At 39.1% G+C, this 15,816-nt stretch overlaps 1 protein-coding gene across 1 annotated transcript; it reads left to right on the forward strand.

Moving 5' to 3' along the window:
- Positions 1 to 3,434: 3,434 nt before the first annotated feature.
- On the forward strand, positions 3,435 to 13,859 carry SLC10A2 (solute carrier family 10 member 2). Its single transcript, XM_015646784.2, has 6 exons — positions 3,435 to 4,041; positions 7,136 to 7,254; positions 8,379 to 8,467; positions 10,585 to 10,760; positions 11,334 to 11,491; positions 11,761 to 13,859. Exons 1-6 carry the CDS (start codon positions 3,620 to 3,622, stop codon positions 11,883 to 11,885), a joined length of 1,089 nt encoding a protein of 362 aa, XP_015502270.1. The 5' UTR covers positions 3,435 to 3,619; the 3' UTR covers positions 11,886 to 13,859.
- Positions 13,860 to 15,816: the final 1,957 nt, after the last annotated feature.

Below are 15,816 nucleotides of genomic sequence, written 5' to 3' on the forward strand. Positions count from 1 at the left end.
TGGATTTGTTTGCTGAAGTGACATGGAACTCACTTGAATAAGCTGGTACCCTCATCACTGCAAAAATTCAAGACAAATCAGAGTATTTCTCTTTGGGCTGCAAACATACATTTAGTTTGATATTTCTCTATTTAAGCATTGCTTTTTCTCATTTTGGATGTACACAGACAGTGTCAAGAATCAGTCTGAGTATGTTAATCATCTCCAAAATGCCACGAAGTTCACCGCACTGCTCCTTCCTTCTCTGTCATTGGCAAATGCTTAAAATCACCCTGACTAACATGTGCAACATGGACAGGCAAAAGATGCCAACTGGGTTCACAGAGCAGTACACAGTCCATCTTACCAGTTAAGCACCATAACTTGAGTGGAAAACAGGCAGTGAAACAGCAGGCATACAGCTAAGTATCTCTGAAAACCATCTCTGAATCGCTGCTTTCTTTGAGGATGTCTCCCGCTAGCCTGGATTTAATCCATGCAAATGGATTAAATCCCAAAAGCACATTTTAAAAAGCAAAACAGACTTAGAGGAATGTTTGAAATCCAGCACTCCTGAGAGACCCACCTGCCTACTCAATAATACTATACCTCCTGCAACATGCCAAGTTTTTTAACTGTGCCTGTAAATATTTGAATGTCTTGGATAAGGTTTTAATTCCCTAACATATGAGGACTTCTTGATACAAATATTCCCATCTGTGCTAAATTGTGGCCATGTCAGCCTAATAATAAGTTGAATTAAGAAGGGCTCTCTTCTATTTCCAGACAGCATTTTTGTGATCTAAGGTTATGTACAGCTAGCTGCTGAAATAATGACTCTCAATCATCCCTTTTAAAATAGAGGGGAAAAAACAAAGGCAAAGCTAGCAGTTAAATACAGGTTAATTTTACACAACTTGATGCTCCACAAGGCCACACAGGTGAGTAGCTGATGCGCTGTGTGTCCTTAGATGGGCACAAAACCTAAGCATGAAGGTCTCCTCCTACACACTGTTTCCAGAAATCAAATGACAGCTGGACTGTCTAGTCCTTTAGCAGAGGCTGGAGACCCAAACCAGTGAGATTTCATTTGTGCTGTTTGTGGGGATACAGCACCATTCACCCCAACACTGCCCAGACAAAAAGTCTGCAAGGAAGGAGGAGGTAAAAGCAAGCCCCTGCATGAGGCTCTGCTAAGAAACAGCTACTCTAACCTCACCTCCTCTCCCAGACTACTCACTCTGGGTTTCCACAGCATACCAGACATTTACAGGACTAGGAAAGTTGCCCCCAGCCCCAAGGTTTGCTGGAGATTTCAAGACACTTGTAAAAATTTTTCATTCCAACAAAAAACAAGTTCAAGTGCAAATCAAGACTCTGATAGAAGTTTTATAGAAAATATTAATACAGCATTATTAATATGGCTTTAAAAACCTTACTAGCCCTTTAAAAGATTTGGATTGAAAAGTAAAAGCTCTTAAACATTCTGTTTGAAAGCAAACATAAAAAGGAGAATAAGTTTTTCTGTCAAACTGAGATCTTGCGGCTTTCTCTTCCTTTCATCTACTTATTACCTTACCTGTTGTTCTGTTAGACATATCCTAGTCACACAGATGTGGCACTAATCACAGGGTAGGAGTTGCCAGCTGCCTGGGAGGATAAAGCTAGTCTGACATTATCCCATCAGGCACCCAACAGTGACTTAGGAGATACAGCCATTTAGCTGACCCCTTTGTAAAGAAACAGGTGCCATCTGAGCATGCTGGGAAATCCTTTCTAATGCAGTCAGCTCCCCCGACACAATTCAAGGTTTAAAGTGGAAAAAAAAAAAAAAAAAAGCAACTCCTATCATTTCACACACTGATGTTAGGCACAAAGTGTTGAGACTTCTAGTGAGAGTCTTGCTTGCTGAAGATAATTATGGCTTAGCACATTGCCCTAGTAAAAAATACTTCTGTGTTGAAAAATAAAGATTATTGGGGGGGCATCAACTGCACTTTACATGTCAGACTTGATTTTAGTCTAAGATCTACACTTGAAGATACTTCTGCCACAAAACTTGGGCACAGGTAAAGAACCATTAACATTCGCCCTCTGAAAACCGTCCAAATTTCCAGACTTTCAAGGAAGTCCAAGGAGTAAACCTTTAAAAGCTTTTCAAAATTTGGGATTGCTTTTGAGCCGTGGGGATTGTTGTGGTGTATTTCTGTGTATTTCCTTTTAATGGTTTATTCTGTTGTCCCTTATGCTGATGTTCCTTGTCCCTCCTTCCCTCAGTTGTCAATCTGCCCTTAGACCAGCCTCCTACCCAAACACTCATTTGGAATTCCCCTAACCCTCGACACCCCATTGTCCCAAGTGACCCACTCTCCTCCCCTTGTCATCCCCATTGGTTTATGTATTGTGTGACCCTGCTCTGTGCTCCTCCCCAAGGCATCCCTTATTGGTTCATCTTTTGCACCCACCCCTTGATCCTTCCCCTCTGTATAAGTTGTGGTGCCCTTGTATCCTTTGTGTTTTGTCCCTGGACCCTCCCTGGAAATGAACCTTCCTTGGAACCCATACAAAAGGTCTTCTCCTTGTCCTTGCCTCCACCCTGCACCTGACACTACAGCAGTGCCATAGAGCATCTGCTCTAAGCCGCACCTCGGGTCATCCTGCTCCCGGGGTGTGTCCCACTCCGGTGCGGAGCTGGCTCCGGCACTGCTTCAGGGGATGACAGGGCACATCAAGCCATACCAAAGCCAGGCACAAGAAACCTGTCTCCTCACCTTTGTGCTGCACCTGTCAAAAATAGGTGACCTGCATCCTGGTGTGCATGCTGAGCGTGTTGTGGCAGGGAAGGGGACATGGTCAACTTACTGGGTGCCATGGCTCCACAGTTGTGGCAGCCTCACTCTCCTGCTCTCTGCTCTCCACTCCTGACTCAGAGAATGTATCTCCCTCCTGCCCTTGCCACCACACTCTCCTCTCGCTGTCCACCACTTCCATTCCAAGCTGAATCAAAGTGTGACTGCACCAGCTGCGCCTGGAAGAAGGTGCCAGGAGGTTGCTGAATCTCCATGCTGCAAGAAACAAAGATTCCACATCTTTCAAATGAGCCTGTGTGTTGTGCTGAATGTTGCACCCATTAGCAAGAGTTGCAGCTTCAAATCATATCTCAGGACTTCTGCTTGTGGTTTCTTGTGCTTCAGTTGCTCACCACACAGACCCCTGTACTGCCAGGGACAGTATGCAACGCTGCATGCATGAGCAGGTCTCCCAAAGGTACGCAAGAAATTCAAAGAATGAAGTTTAAACTTTTTCTTCCTCCTGTGATTCTCATTTCATGGGCTTGGCAGCACTACAAGCCTCCTTTACACCCTTAAATATTAACATAGCTATTCTCTTGATATGGGATTCCTCATTATCATATGAATAAATGATTAATTGTCACTGTACCAAGCAAGTGCAACTTTTATAACTATATGAATCAGCACTGAGCCAAACCCTTCAAGAACAGTAAGAGTTTTCCAGCATTTATTGCACTTTATTGCTTCCTGGATCATTTAAAAGAAGTCACTGACAAACAATCGTTTACACAGGCTTGCAAGTTTACCACGGATGTAGTGAGCAGTTCAGTAGTGAGCAGTATTTCAAAATGCAGACAAACTTTCTTTCCCAGCAATTTAATGCTGGTTCTTTGGCAGAAAACTCCACGGCTTGTCCAGCAAATGCTACTATTTGTGATGGTACATCTTGTGTATTACCAGAAGATAATTTTAATCGAACTTTGAGTGTAGTTTTAAGTACTGTTCTAACAGTCATGCTGGCTTTGGTGATGTTCTCCATGGGCTGCAATGTGGAACTTAAGAATTTCTTGTGCCACATAAAAAGACCATGGGGTATATTTGTGGGTTTCCTTTGCCAGTTTGGAATTATGCCTCTCACAGCCTTCTTGCTCTCTTTGGCCTTTAACATCCTTCCTATTCAAGCTGTTGTGGTGATGATCATGGGATGCTGCCCAGGGGGCACAGCCTCGAATGTCATCGCCTACTGGGTGGATGGAGACATGGACCTAAGGTAAGAGTAGCCACTCTAAGTACTTCATGCGGCTCTTTACATTGTAAATTTTACATTGAAAAGGACTGTCTGATCTGCCTGATGTTTTTCTTAGCTTCCTGGCACAGGCATGGTGGTTTCTCCTTGGTAGAGATGGTTAGCTACTGAAATTGCAGTAAATATAAGTAGAATAACAAATGTCCTTGGTTCATTGGGAATTCATGAGGAAAATATTACAACAGAATTGTGTATATTAGAAAATAGCTATGTTGTAAAACTTCAGATCCTGGAGCAAATATCATCTATGAAAATAATTAAGATAACATACATTATGAAAACTTTGCCAAGTTAAAATTACTTTTTTTTTCCAAGATCTTGAATAGTAAAAAATTAAAAAACACATGGGATTTTAGGACCAGAATCCTCTGTACAAAACAGTGGCTATGCAACTTTTCTTGAAGTAATGTTTCTCAAAAAAGAGCTCCAGTGAAAAAAATATTTTCCCTCCCCTTGTGTTCTATACAATAAATAGACAGGTATTTATTTTCTCTTTGGGAACTAGTTCTAATGAATATCACTTGGGATAATTATTTTGGCTCCTGGAACCTTATTGCAAAGTCTTCAAACTGAGGGAATATTTTACACTACTGTAAATAAATACTGTAAATAATAATAGTGGTTTATAAAACACTGCTTAAGGCAGCCCTGCACATTGGGAGCAATGGAAACCCTCCTTTGTGGCAGTATGATGGTCTCAATGACAAAATGCTATGAACCCAGATGTGTAAGGCACTTGACATGGCCTAGGACATCAAACACGCAGGAGAACTGAACCTTACTCTTGATGCAAATTCCATGGGGGGTTCATTAAGAGCCTTTAAAAATAAGCCATCTTTTTATTTTTATGTCCTGATTACTTTGGTCTAAAATAAACAGGATAATTTCTCTCTTTCCTACAGAGTAAAATTAATTGGAGCATTCAGCCAATTTATCATATGCCAGTCCTAACTAGAAATGGAAAAAAACAGTAGTAGCAAGAAAGATGTGGAACTAGGGTAAATAGTCTAAGAATGTTAACATTTTTAGCTTTAATACATTTTTTCCATCCTTTGAAAACAGTGAACTTTTCTGTCACATACAGGTGTTAATGTAAAACAGCTTACAAATTATGAATGAGGTCAGCTGTGCTAATCATTGACTTCCTCATTTTAGAGGAAAGATCTATGATAATAAGAACTGTAAGGTCCTTAATTTCAATTCATACAGGTCTAAGAAACCAAGATGGAAAGATATTGAGTACAAGGCAGAAATTCTGTCCTAATCTCTCCCTGGAAGAATAAACTAAGTTAAACTATGCTTGGTCAGCTATGTATGTTCAGAGTTACTCCACTGAAATCAGTGGTGAAAATCCAAATTTTTAATGTTATAAACATGAATAGGATTTCTATCCCATGATGCTGACAGAGCGTGAAGTTAATTGAAAATGCCTTTAAAAGGTTGTTCTTCAGGTAAAGACCCTCTACCTTAAGTCAAAGCTTTTGGTCAGTACCTTTGAGACAAAGATACGAGGACCATGGGACACAGGAGGGTCAGTAGATTGTAAAGGCAAGCATCTTCGCTTCTCAACAGAAGAATTACATTAGAAGTTGTGTGGACGGTTTCTGGAACCACCACAGTATTACAGAAACCTGCCCATCATTTCAGACAATGTTTTGGTTTTAACTGTAATACTTTAGGATAATACATTACAATCCATGGTCATTGTCTATGGTTCTGCTTCAAAACCTCTCTGTGCAAATAGACCACAAGTTAGAAAAGGAATTAGTTTTATAATTAGCATTATAATCACAGTCAGGTGAAGTATGATTTAATATCTTTCTTAGTAAACCAAACCTAGCTGATACCATCTAATGCTTCCCCATGGAGACATCTCTTGAAATTTCACTAAAACTGCTTCTGCGGAAACAGGGACTGAGTTTAGAGGCTGGCTAGACTTTGGAGAAGAAGGTACATTCAGGGACAGTATAAAGATACAGGAAATACAGAGGTAGGAAACATAAGGGGTTTTATCCATTTGGGATTTCATCAAACTTTCTTTGTAGCCCATGACTCTTTTTCTCTGTAGGAGACTCCTCCAGGAACTCTTTTGCCAGAGGCTCCTGCAAAATCCTCTTCAATTATTCTAAAGTACAGAGTGACAGGAACCAAAATTAATACAGATATTCCTGTGGTTTCTGCATTAATTTTTCTAGATTTCTCTGGATCTGCTCAGTCTGGACCAGGATCAGTAGTCCCTTTTCTGAGGACAAGCAACAAAAAAGAGAAATCAGAAGTGAGGCTCAGAAGAATGCTTCAAAAATCGCATAACTAGAGCCCTCTCTCTATTTTTATACCAGAAAAATAAGATTTCTGTGCATAATTTTATTCATTGTATTCCAGTTCTGAGAGTTTCCTCCTTATTTTAGATGCCTTGCCTTTTCCTATTTCTTCATTCCTGTAGCAGAATGCATCATTTTGTACAACAGAAAACAGAAACATCTTTGCAAGATGCAGCAACAATGCTTATGCTAAGCCTCACTGAGCAATTCTTAACACCTATTTTTTGGCCTAGAGCAAAACAAGTCAGAAAAGGGAATTTTATTATATCACATATCCTGAATAATGAAATGGATTTCTATGCTGTCAAGTTCAGAGTGAAATTTTAACACTCTAGAACTGCTGGTATAATGGTAAGCTCCATTTGATGTCCATCTCTGCCCCTGTTTGCCATCCATCCTCTCTGAAACCAGACAGACAGGCAGCATGGAGACAGACTTGCCAACAGACCTTCCAGCTGCCCACCTGTCTGACTGCCTCCTTTGTGACAAAAGTTATGGTTCTGTGGCTGCAGAACACCTTGATGTTTCTTATTTCTTGATATTTCTTTTCATGTTCTTTTCAGCAGAAGCCATTCATTTCATTTAGCTTTTCTCTAACCTGATAAACAGGATAAATTGTCTGTAGCCAGCAACATTTCTTGCACAACCTTTTACAAGGTGTGAAATGGTAATAAGAAAATGAGAAAGACTATGGGCTAGCATGAGATGAACTGTCACTGTAACCAATTCCTTTGCAGCATCAGCATGACAACTTGCTCCACGCTGCTTGCAATGGGAATGATGCCACTTTGTCTCTTTATTTACACCAAGATGTGGACTGATTCTGATGCAATTGTACTCCCCTATGACAGTATTGGTGAGTCCAGTGAAACAGCACTTTCCCTTCTGTCTATCAGCCCTTCAGTGACAACCACCCCTATACCATCATCCTGCAGTCACAAAGAAATTACCTCAGGTTTTTAAAAATATTCCTCTGTCTACTTTTTAATAACCTCCATGAGCATTAGGTACCGAAAATCACTTCACATCAACCACAGCTCTGCCAAGGAAGGACTTGAAGCCATTATAAATATTGTACAGATAATTATGACAAGATTGCATGTTTTTTTCTTTTCAAATGGTTTTGAGACCTATGTGGTAGTGGGGTAAGAATATGGATTAATTCATATAGGAGTAGCTGCTTCTCCTGGATGAAAGTGTTTGTAACAGTTTAAAGACACAATCCTGCAAAGTGCTAAATGCTGAGGCCATAATCTGGCAAAATACTTAAGCACACGTGGATAATTAAGCAAGCGATTAAACTGCTGAGTCTTTTTGAAAAGCTGCAATCTACGCTGCCAGGACTGGCTTCATTTGACTTCCTGTCAAAAATCTCATCCAGCTACAAAGAGAAAATAGTTAAAGTGCTTAGAAATACATGCTCCAGTGCTTTGCAGAGTTGTGGCCCTAGTGCTTATCAAGTGCAGTTCCATGTTGTGCTAATCTTAAAAGCCAGCAGAATCACTTTCGCATTCTTCGGCTTCACTTCCCATTGTCCTTGGGGAAAAAAAAAATCACGTACATTGCTTGTGCTTTCAAAATAAATACTGGAAGGGGAAGGCCAAAACAAAAGAAGCTCTAAACCAGTTGCTGACATTGTACAGTAGCGAAACACCTGCAGACAAAATGAACATTTAATATAGCTACTCACATCACAGGATAGCGATGATTAGCACACTCAGATTTCTGTCTGCCTTTCTGACGCAGGTGAATGATCATGTAGCTCAGCAGAATGGCAATTACTTCAACAGGCTGCCAAAGATAAGAGTCTATAGAAAAGCAAATGGGCAGGTGCGGGTAGAGTGTGCACGCTCTGGGGTGTGCACACAAGAAACATCCCCTGAAGGGCTGCTCCAGACCCACCGCCACTCGGCATGGTGTCTGTCCTGTGTGAGCTCCTGCACCACACAGGATCTTAACATCTCTCTTCTCTTTTTACAGGACTGTCTCTGGTAGCTCTTGTGATTCCTGTTTCATTCGGAATATTTGTCAACCACAAATGGCCTAGTAAAGCAAAAATCATACTTAAGGTACGATATATAAGGCTGAAGCATAAGCAGTTATGGACAAATTATGAAATCAGTGGGACCACTGAAGCAGTACATTACTATTCATAGTATTAGTGTCTGACTTCATAAGACCTGGAAAGTTTTCAGCAGAAAACAAATGAGGTGCTGGGGAAATGTATTGCATTCCCCCTGCACAAACATGCATGAGTTGCATGCATTATTAGAAACCATCATTATCTAAAGAACCTACTTTTGTCTTTGGCTGCAACTATGTTGGTAATTGAGTTCAGTATATAATGTAAACTGAAACTGGAAGGAAAATCATTCAGGTCAATGGAAAGCAGTTTTACTCTGCAAAAAAATAAAAAATTAAATCACTCTGGATGAAAATGCCTTTCTCCTTTTAAGAGAGTTTCCTGATTTTTTGTGGGCAAATTTTTTTGAGTGTGAAGTCAATTTTTATTAAAAAATAATAATCAGAAAATATTCCAACACTTACAAAAACCTAAAAATAAAAAATCACAAAATACAGCTATCTTTGCAAGATAGTTTCAGATACATCAAAAATATGGGGATTTGGGCAAAAACTGTTGTCATCAAAATAATAATAATAATTCAGCTAGATCTAGATTGACAGCAAATTAATCATTTGGAGCATTTAGTTTAAAGAGATTTTTCAGATGTGCTGAGAATTCTTGGGCTTTGTTAACCATTCTTAGTTAACAAATATATTATCTAAATTTTCTTAAAACTAGTCTGGTCACTTGTTTTTACATATATTTTGTTATCATTTCTTTGCTATTGGCTCAGCATAGAGCAAAAGTAAGGTCTTTTAAAGTCAATTCATTTTCATTAAACTGCTAGCTTATTATGTTGTATTTTTAAATGCATTCACAGCTTACCATTTCTGTTCAGTGAGTTGAGGGAAAAGCATGGACTTGTACTCAGATGAAAAGAAACTCTGCTTGATCTCTCAACAAAGCCCCATGTCATTTCTTCTTACTGAGTGGGTGAGCAGCCCACAGAACAGTGCACTGAGAGTTTGTGTAGGACAATGATGCATCAAGTGAAGATTGAGCCATAGCTGTCAGATTAAGGCCTATATAGTGAGAAATTCAGACAAGAGAACAAACACAGTGTGCCAGGTGAAAGAAGAGCTTGTCATGGTCAGACCATGTTTCTTCTTCCCAGGTGCACGTGGTTAATAGCTCAGCCAAACAAAAGCACTTGTTCACTCAGTGCTCTTAAAAGTGCTTCAGCCAAAGACTGATGAAGCCACTTCAATGGCAATACATGTTTTAGCTGAAGAATAGTTTCTCCTAAGCCTAGACTAAGAAGTCTGTCTCTGAGATTCCTTGCAACATAGGCTATAATGACAGACATTCCACTTGAGTATTGAAAAGAGAGTGAGTTATAACTTTTTTAAGCAAGCAGCAGTAAATATCTCAGTACATTCAGTCACAGGAAATAAGATCAATTGCAGTGCTTAGGTATATGCTGAAGGGCTATACAAGCACATAACCAGTTTTCAAGCATGAATTTTTAGCCCCATTAAAGATTTACCCCAGCACTTGGCAAATAATTTCCTAGCACTAGCAGACTAGCAATCTGGTGTCTAATTAGCACACACTGTACTTAGCCTCTGAGTGTCATTCTCCAAGTGGGGGAGGAAAATGCAGTATTCTAACTACTAGGCTGTCAGTTTGTCAACAACTCTGGGGAAATTCTTCTATTGTTGTGAGATGATGGAGTGAGCACCATTTCTCACTCATATCCCACCTGTCAAATTATTTTTAATCTCCAGCCCTAAGTACAGTTATAGTCAAGGCTTCAAAAGACTAGTTTTACAGATAATCTGCTATAGATTCCTCTTAGAGCTGTGTCTTGATCTAGAACTGTAGTCACACCTTGAAGCACATCGTACATCTCCTGTTTGGTAAAATGGCAGCTATCTAATCTCTCTGCCTGCTGTGAATTGTATTGCTGTAAACATTAGGATTTGTGTTTAACAAGACATTTCAGTGACTCAAAAAAACCACAGGCATGTTTGACACAATGTTTGCTGCCATTAAATTTCCTTGAGATCTCATTTGTGCAGTATTCTGTGATTCTGACTCAGTCCCTCTTCTGCTTCACAGGTTGGTTCCATTGTGGGAGCAGTGCTCATCGTGCTCATTGCTGTGGTTGGGGGAATACTCTACAAAGGCTCCTGGATTATCTCACCAAAGTTATGGATCATTGGCACCATATTTCCAGCAGCTGGCTATTCTTTAGGATTCCTTCTGGCTCGTATAGCTGGTCTGTCTTGGCACAGGTAATCCATAGCCTTTATTCTACTGTGTAAAAAGGTCATACTTAATGATTAATCAATGCTGAGAATACTCCCTAAAAATTAGTTATGTTTCAGAGTCATTCATTCACCAAGCCTGTCTTTTGCAATACTATGTGCAGACAAAAGTTTTCTCGTGCACATTTATTTACAGATTCTGACTATAGCACTTCCTCCAATTTCCTTCATATGTTTTCCCTTTGTGTGCCAATGTCTTGCACTTCAAACAAGTGAAACAGGCCTAACTTGTAAGTGGTTTGGAAGTGCAGTAAAACTTCTCATGTAGGTGCAGCAGTCTACAATTTAGAACATCATTGCAAGAGAGGGAGACAGCGAGTGCCCCATGTGTGCCTTGAAGGTGGTTCACAGTCTTTTACAGCTGCTGAACTGCCAGTAATTGGCGGTACCAGCCATAGGTGGAGTGTTTTGTTGAGTACATCAGCTGAAGGAAACAATTTTCTTAGTTATCCATTACATTTTTTGCTTATCCAGATTAGTAAAAAGCCTGAACACCCACTGGATGCTATTTGACAAATATCTTTGTGTTATTCCCTTTAGATGTCGTACAGTGTCTCTGGAAACAGGCATGCAAAACACTCAGCTGTGTTCCACTATAGTACAGCTCTCATTCACTCCTGAACAACTGGAACTGATGTTTACTTTCCCACTCGTCTACAGCATTTTCCAGCTGTTGTTTGCCCTACTCATTTTAGGAGGTAAAGTATAGTCATTTACTATTATAGCATTATAACTATCATTATTATTACCAGTTTAACTTTTCATGTGTGCGGAAAAAACAAGAAAATATAAAAATAATCAAATGGATTTCATCAAAGCATAGCTTTAAAGGAACTGTCTGGAGGTGTTGAAATGTTTTAGCATTATAAGAAAAGAAAATGTTGCATGGATATATGTTACTTCAACATGTTTTTCAGACAATTTTTATAATTCTTTTATTTAATACTAACCATATATTGATCCTCAGGCTACCGTCTTTACAGAAGACACCGTGTCAAAACAAAGACAGATGTTGAGAAAACAGCACAAGAAGAGGATCCAAAACCAAGTGCTAACATAAATGGAGGATATATATCAGATGAGATAAAATAGACAATTACATCTGCTCCCACCAGCTGTGAAGATAAAGAATATATGGTTTATTTTAAACTATTTTTTTCACATGCTGGTTTTTCATGGAAATATTTAACAAAAGAAGTTCTGCTGATATTGTACAGTGAGACTTTAAAATAATTAACTTAAGAAAGATCTACTTTGATTTTTAACATGGTTTTTGCCACAATTGTAGAATCTGGTTTTGAGGCCAATTCCCTAAAAATATGTAATGTTTTATCATGGATTATTTAACAAAAAGCAGAATAAAGGTGGACTGTTGATAAAAAGAAGCAGATATCTGCAATACCATCTCCAGCCCATGGTCCTGCAAATCCCTCTGCTAGTCTTGGCCCCACACAAAACAAAGAGAAATCTTGTGAAAGTGTCTGAGAAGGAGCAGAAGTTGATTTGGAAGATCTGTTAAGGCTGAATATGAATCAAGCATGAAATTGGACCGAGCCAATAATGAAATAAAAATTTCATTTAGGTGAGTCTGGGCAGACTAAAGCACTGTATTAATTGCTTGAAACATTAATTTATTCTAAAGCTATAATTTTAGCAAGGGCAAGGCACCTTATGACTCACTTTTTTTCCCTAAAGTAATAGAATGTAACAGTCCTACATCTTTGGCCTGGGTCTTTTAGGTCCTGGAAACAGGAACAGAGAGAGACAAAGGTGAGGGCTTAAGCCTTGAGCAATTTTAGTGACAGCAGTGACAGCTGCATACAAAGGAGAAAGCAGAGGTTCTGGAAGTGCAAGAAATTATCAGCTTCTGCACTGAAAGAAAGGAAGGCATTTGAAAAATGGAACAAAAAATATCCCTGATTCATCCAAGACTGCTTCCACCAACCTTAACATAAAACAGCAGTGCTTGAAGAGAGTTACATATTTTTGTTATTTTATGAGCTAAATTTGAACTTGCCAGATGTCTATGACATGTAGACATTGGTATAGTTGACAGTTTTAAGATTTTATTTATATCAATCACAAATAGAAATAATTGGATGTACACTTACATTATACATTGTTTGTTTCTGAAAATTCAAGAGTACATGTGGAAATCTCTCCTAATTATGTGGAGAAAATGAGTACAATTCTAGGAGAAACAGTGCAGTAAACTCCTTGCAGCTGTAATTTTTTAAGGAAACACTCAGTAACATTAGTCATGTAGCTGCTATGTAAAGAAAATACACAGAAAACTTCAGGTAAATGAGTGAGAGGTTAGCTGACCAAAAAATTCAAGAGTGAACTGACTATCAGCAAATGTAAACAATGCACCTTTCTGTTATATTCAAGTGGACCTTCCAAGGTATGGTAAGTTAATGTGGCAGGTTTTTTACAGACACAACTGAAATTGTAGAATTTAAGTTCGCAACATGCAGCTTTCCACTGCTGCAGAAACGTGCCCAGTACTAAACAAAGAGTAAATTCTTGTTGTCTACCATATTTTGGAGAAAGGGTCTCAAAATGTTCCTGAGAGGCTTGAAGCTGCTTTACTTTTGGCAGGGATATCAGAATGGTCATAACTTCCAAGGAGTTCAACACTGAGTGGGAGTTAGTGCACAACGAGGTGTTCTGTGTTTTATAGAATGGAGATTAAACAAAACAATGTGGCAAAGACTGTTATGGAGAAATCATAAACTGTGAAATAACACATTCATCAAGAAAAGGATAAGCTATTTGTAACATCTGTATAAAATGGTTATTGTCTTGCTCCTGCATCTGTCAAAAAATGGACAGTGGAAGTTAATTAGGATCATGTCTGTCTCACACACGAGGCTGCTACTCTTCCCCCATGCTTGCTGAACTTCAATGTTTCTGTATTTCAAGCAGATCTTGAAAACGTATTGAAGAATAATAGTTTGTCTTGCTTATACTCTGTGTGTGTGTGTATGTGTGTATGTGTGTGCTTCTGTGTGTATTTAACACAACTGTATAAACATTGAACTAAATAAAGTCAGAAGCTATTTATAATTTTGCCCACTGGAGTAATTTAAGGTGAAAAGAATCGAGACTGAAACCGAACATGCAGACAGAGTTTATAGCTTTGAGATGTAACAAAAACATCTCATGTCATGTGTCAAATGGTTATGTTTAATAATCATTGAACCATGGAGCAGTTTGGATTGGAAGGGACCTGCAAATGTCATGTAGTCCAACCTTCCTGCAATGAGCAGGGACATTTTCAACTAGATCTGGTTGATCAGAGCCCCATCCTACCTACCTGATCTTGAATGTTTGCTTCTAAATCTCCAGCTGTAGAAGTGAAGTCTGGACAACACCTGTATCAGATCACTTGTGGAGCTGGGGTGGGCTATTTCACAGTACTGTAGGGAACCATTGGGAGGATGTATCCTCTCCTCACAGGTGTCCAAAAAAATGTTTGGCTATATATAGACCTATAAATTCTGGGATATGGGCTATTCAGTTGCAGTGGTCTGGTGGCCTCCAACCTTGCAGTTATCATTGTCATGGTATCATCAAAAGGAAAACCCTGGACTGCTGAGATCAGCTTGTGATCTCAACCTTCTCAGTGTCACCTCCTCACATTCCACAGTATGAAAATCCTTTCTATGAAAGGCGGTATCACTGAGTCACCATTGCTTTTTAAGCAATATTCTATGCACAGAAACAACCTGTGGATGGAACATTGCAGCTTGTGCAATTCAAAAGCATTCATGTTCAGGCTGATAAATGCCCACTCTAATTAACTCTTACACCTACTGGCAATCAGGAATTTACCACTTCTAAGAAGTCATAAAGGTTCTAGGCTACCACTGCTAGTTTACTTTTAGATAGTCATTCATGTCCAGAGTGCCTGGGTAGTCCATGACTTTGCTGCAGTGCTGGTTCTCAAGCTGTTGCAGTCAAAATGAGATGAAACATGTCTAAGGACAGACACCCTAAAAGTTGAAATGACAGCTGAATTAATACCTCACCCACACCAAGGTCTGTAGTATAAGGCCTACAAAGATGCAAAAATCACACTTCCCAAGGCAATCTGTAGCCATAAATCTGGATATATACATTCCCTGGTTAGTAAAGAGAAGGAGACACAACACCACAGAGTTAATCATGCCCACTGCCTCAGAATTGTCTGTCTCTATAAAGTAGATTTAGATGGCCTGACTTACATCAAATATCTAAATTTTTAGTCTCAGACAGAGAAAAAAAGAAAGCTGAAATTACTACCTCTTTTTATCTTTCTTTCTTTTTTCTGCAAAAGGTCTCTGAATATCCAGTTTGTCTTCTTTAACCAGGAAGATAGGCTTTGTAGCTGAGAAAATAAAAACTAGACAAAATAAAAGATTATATGGTGATTCTAACCCTCTATTATATAACTTCTAATATAACTAATTTCTCATCTGACTTAAAGAGAGGTAGAAGAACTGGTTCAGTCATACAGTGCGCTGTGTTAGTCAGAAGAGAGTGTAATTTGGATAGAATTAACAAGCAAATTGATTTGCCATTTACATTAAATGAGTTTCTTGTTTCAAACTAAATCAGGTTATGATGTTCAAAACCTGTTTTTATAATATCTGCCAGTCAGTATTATTTTTGTCAGCCAGAGAAAAGAGAAATGAGCTTTTTTTTTGTGGTCCAACCAATTAATATACTGTACACTCGATGCAAATCTAAAAGAATAATCAGTATTCCTGAGTTCCCAAGGTACCAGCCTACACTTCTTGGTACCTGACCAGAATCTGCTGTCCACAGACTAATTGTCTTGCTTACATCCAGAATTGAAGAAAATAGAGTGTAACAGTTCCCTAACCAGGCCTGACTGGATTTTTCAAGCCAGAACTGAAGGGCAGTAGAAGCAAATTTCTGCTTCTATCTCATAAGAAATATTCATTCTGCTCCAGAACATCTCAGTGTCATGGGGTAGCTTTACCTTTAAAGCAAAGCTGAAGAAAGAGGGGAAGTT

This window comes from Parus major, chromosome 1 (genome assembly GCF_001522545.3).
Source record: "Parus major isolate Abel chromosome 1, Parus_major1.1, whole genome shotgun sequence".
In the NCBI taxonomy this organism is placed as follows: domain Eukaryota; kingdom Metazoa; phylum Chordata; class Aves; order Passeriformes; family Paridae; genus Parus; species Parus major.

What these genes read in the sequence shown, in the direction of transcription:
- SLC10A2 (XM_015646784.2), top strand. Translation starts at nt 3,620, where the DNA reads ATGCAGACAAACTTTCTTTCCCAGCAATTTAATGCTGGTTCTTTGGCA. An exon ending in ACTCCCCTATGACAGTATTG is followed by an intron (nt 7,255 to 8,378) that starts GTGAGTCCAGTG and finishes CTCTTTTTACAG; the next exon opens with GACTGTCTCTGGTAGCTCTT. An exon ending in TGCCCTACTCATTTTAGGAG is followed by an intron (nt 11,492 to 11,760) that starts GTAAAGTATAGT and finishes ATTGATCCTCAG; the next exon opens with GCTACCGTCTTTACAGAAGA.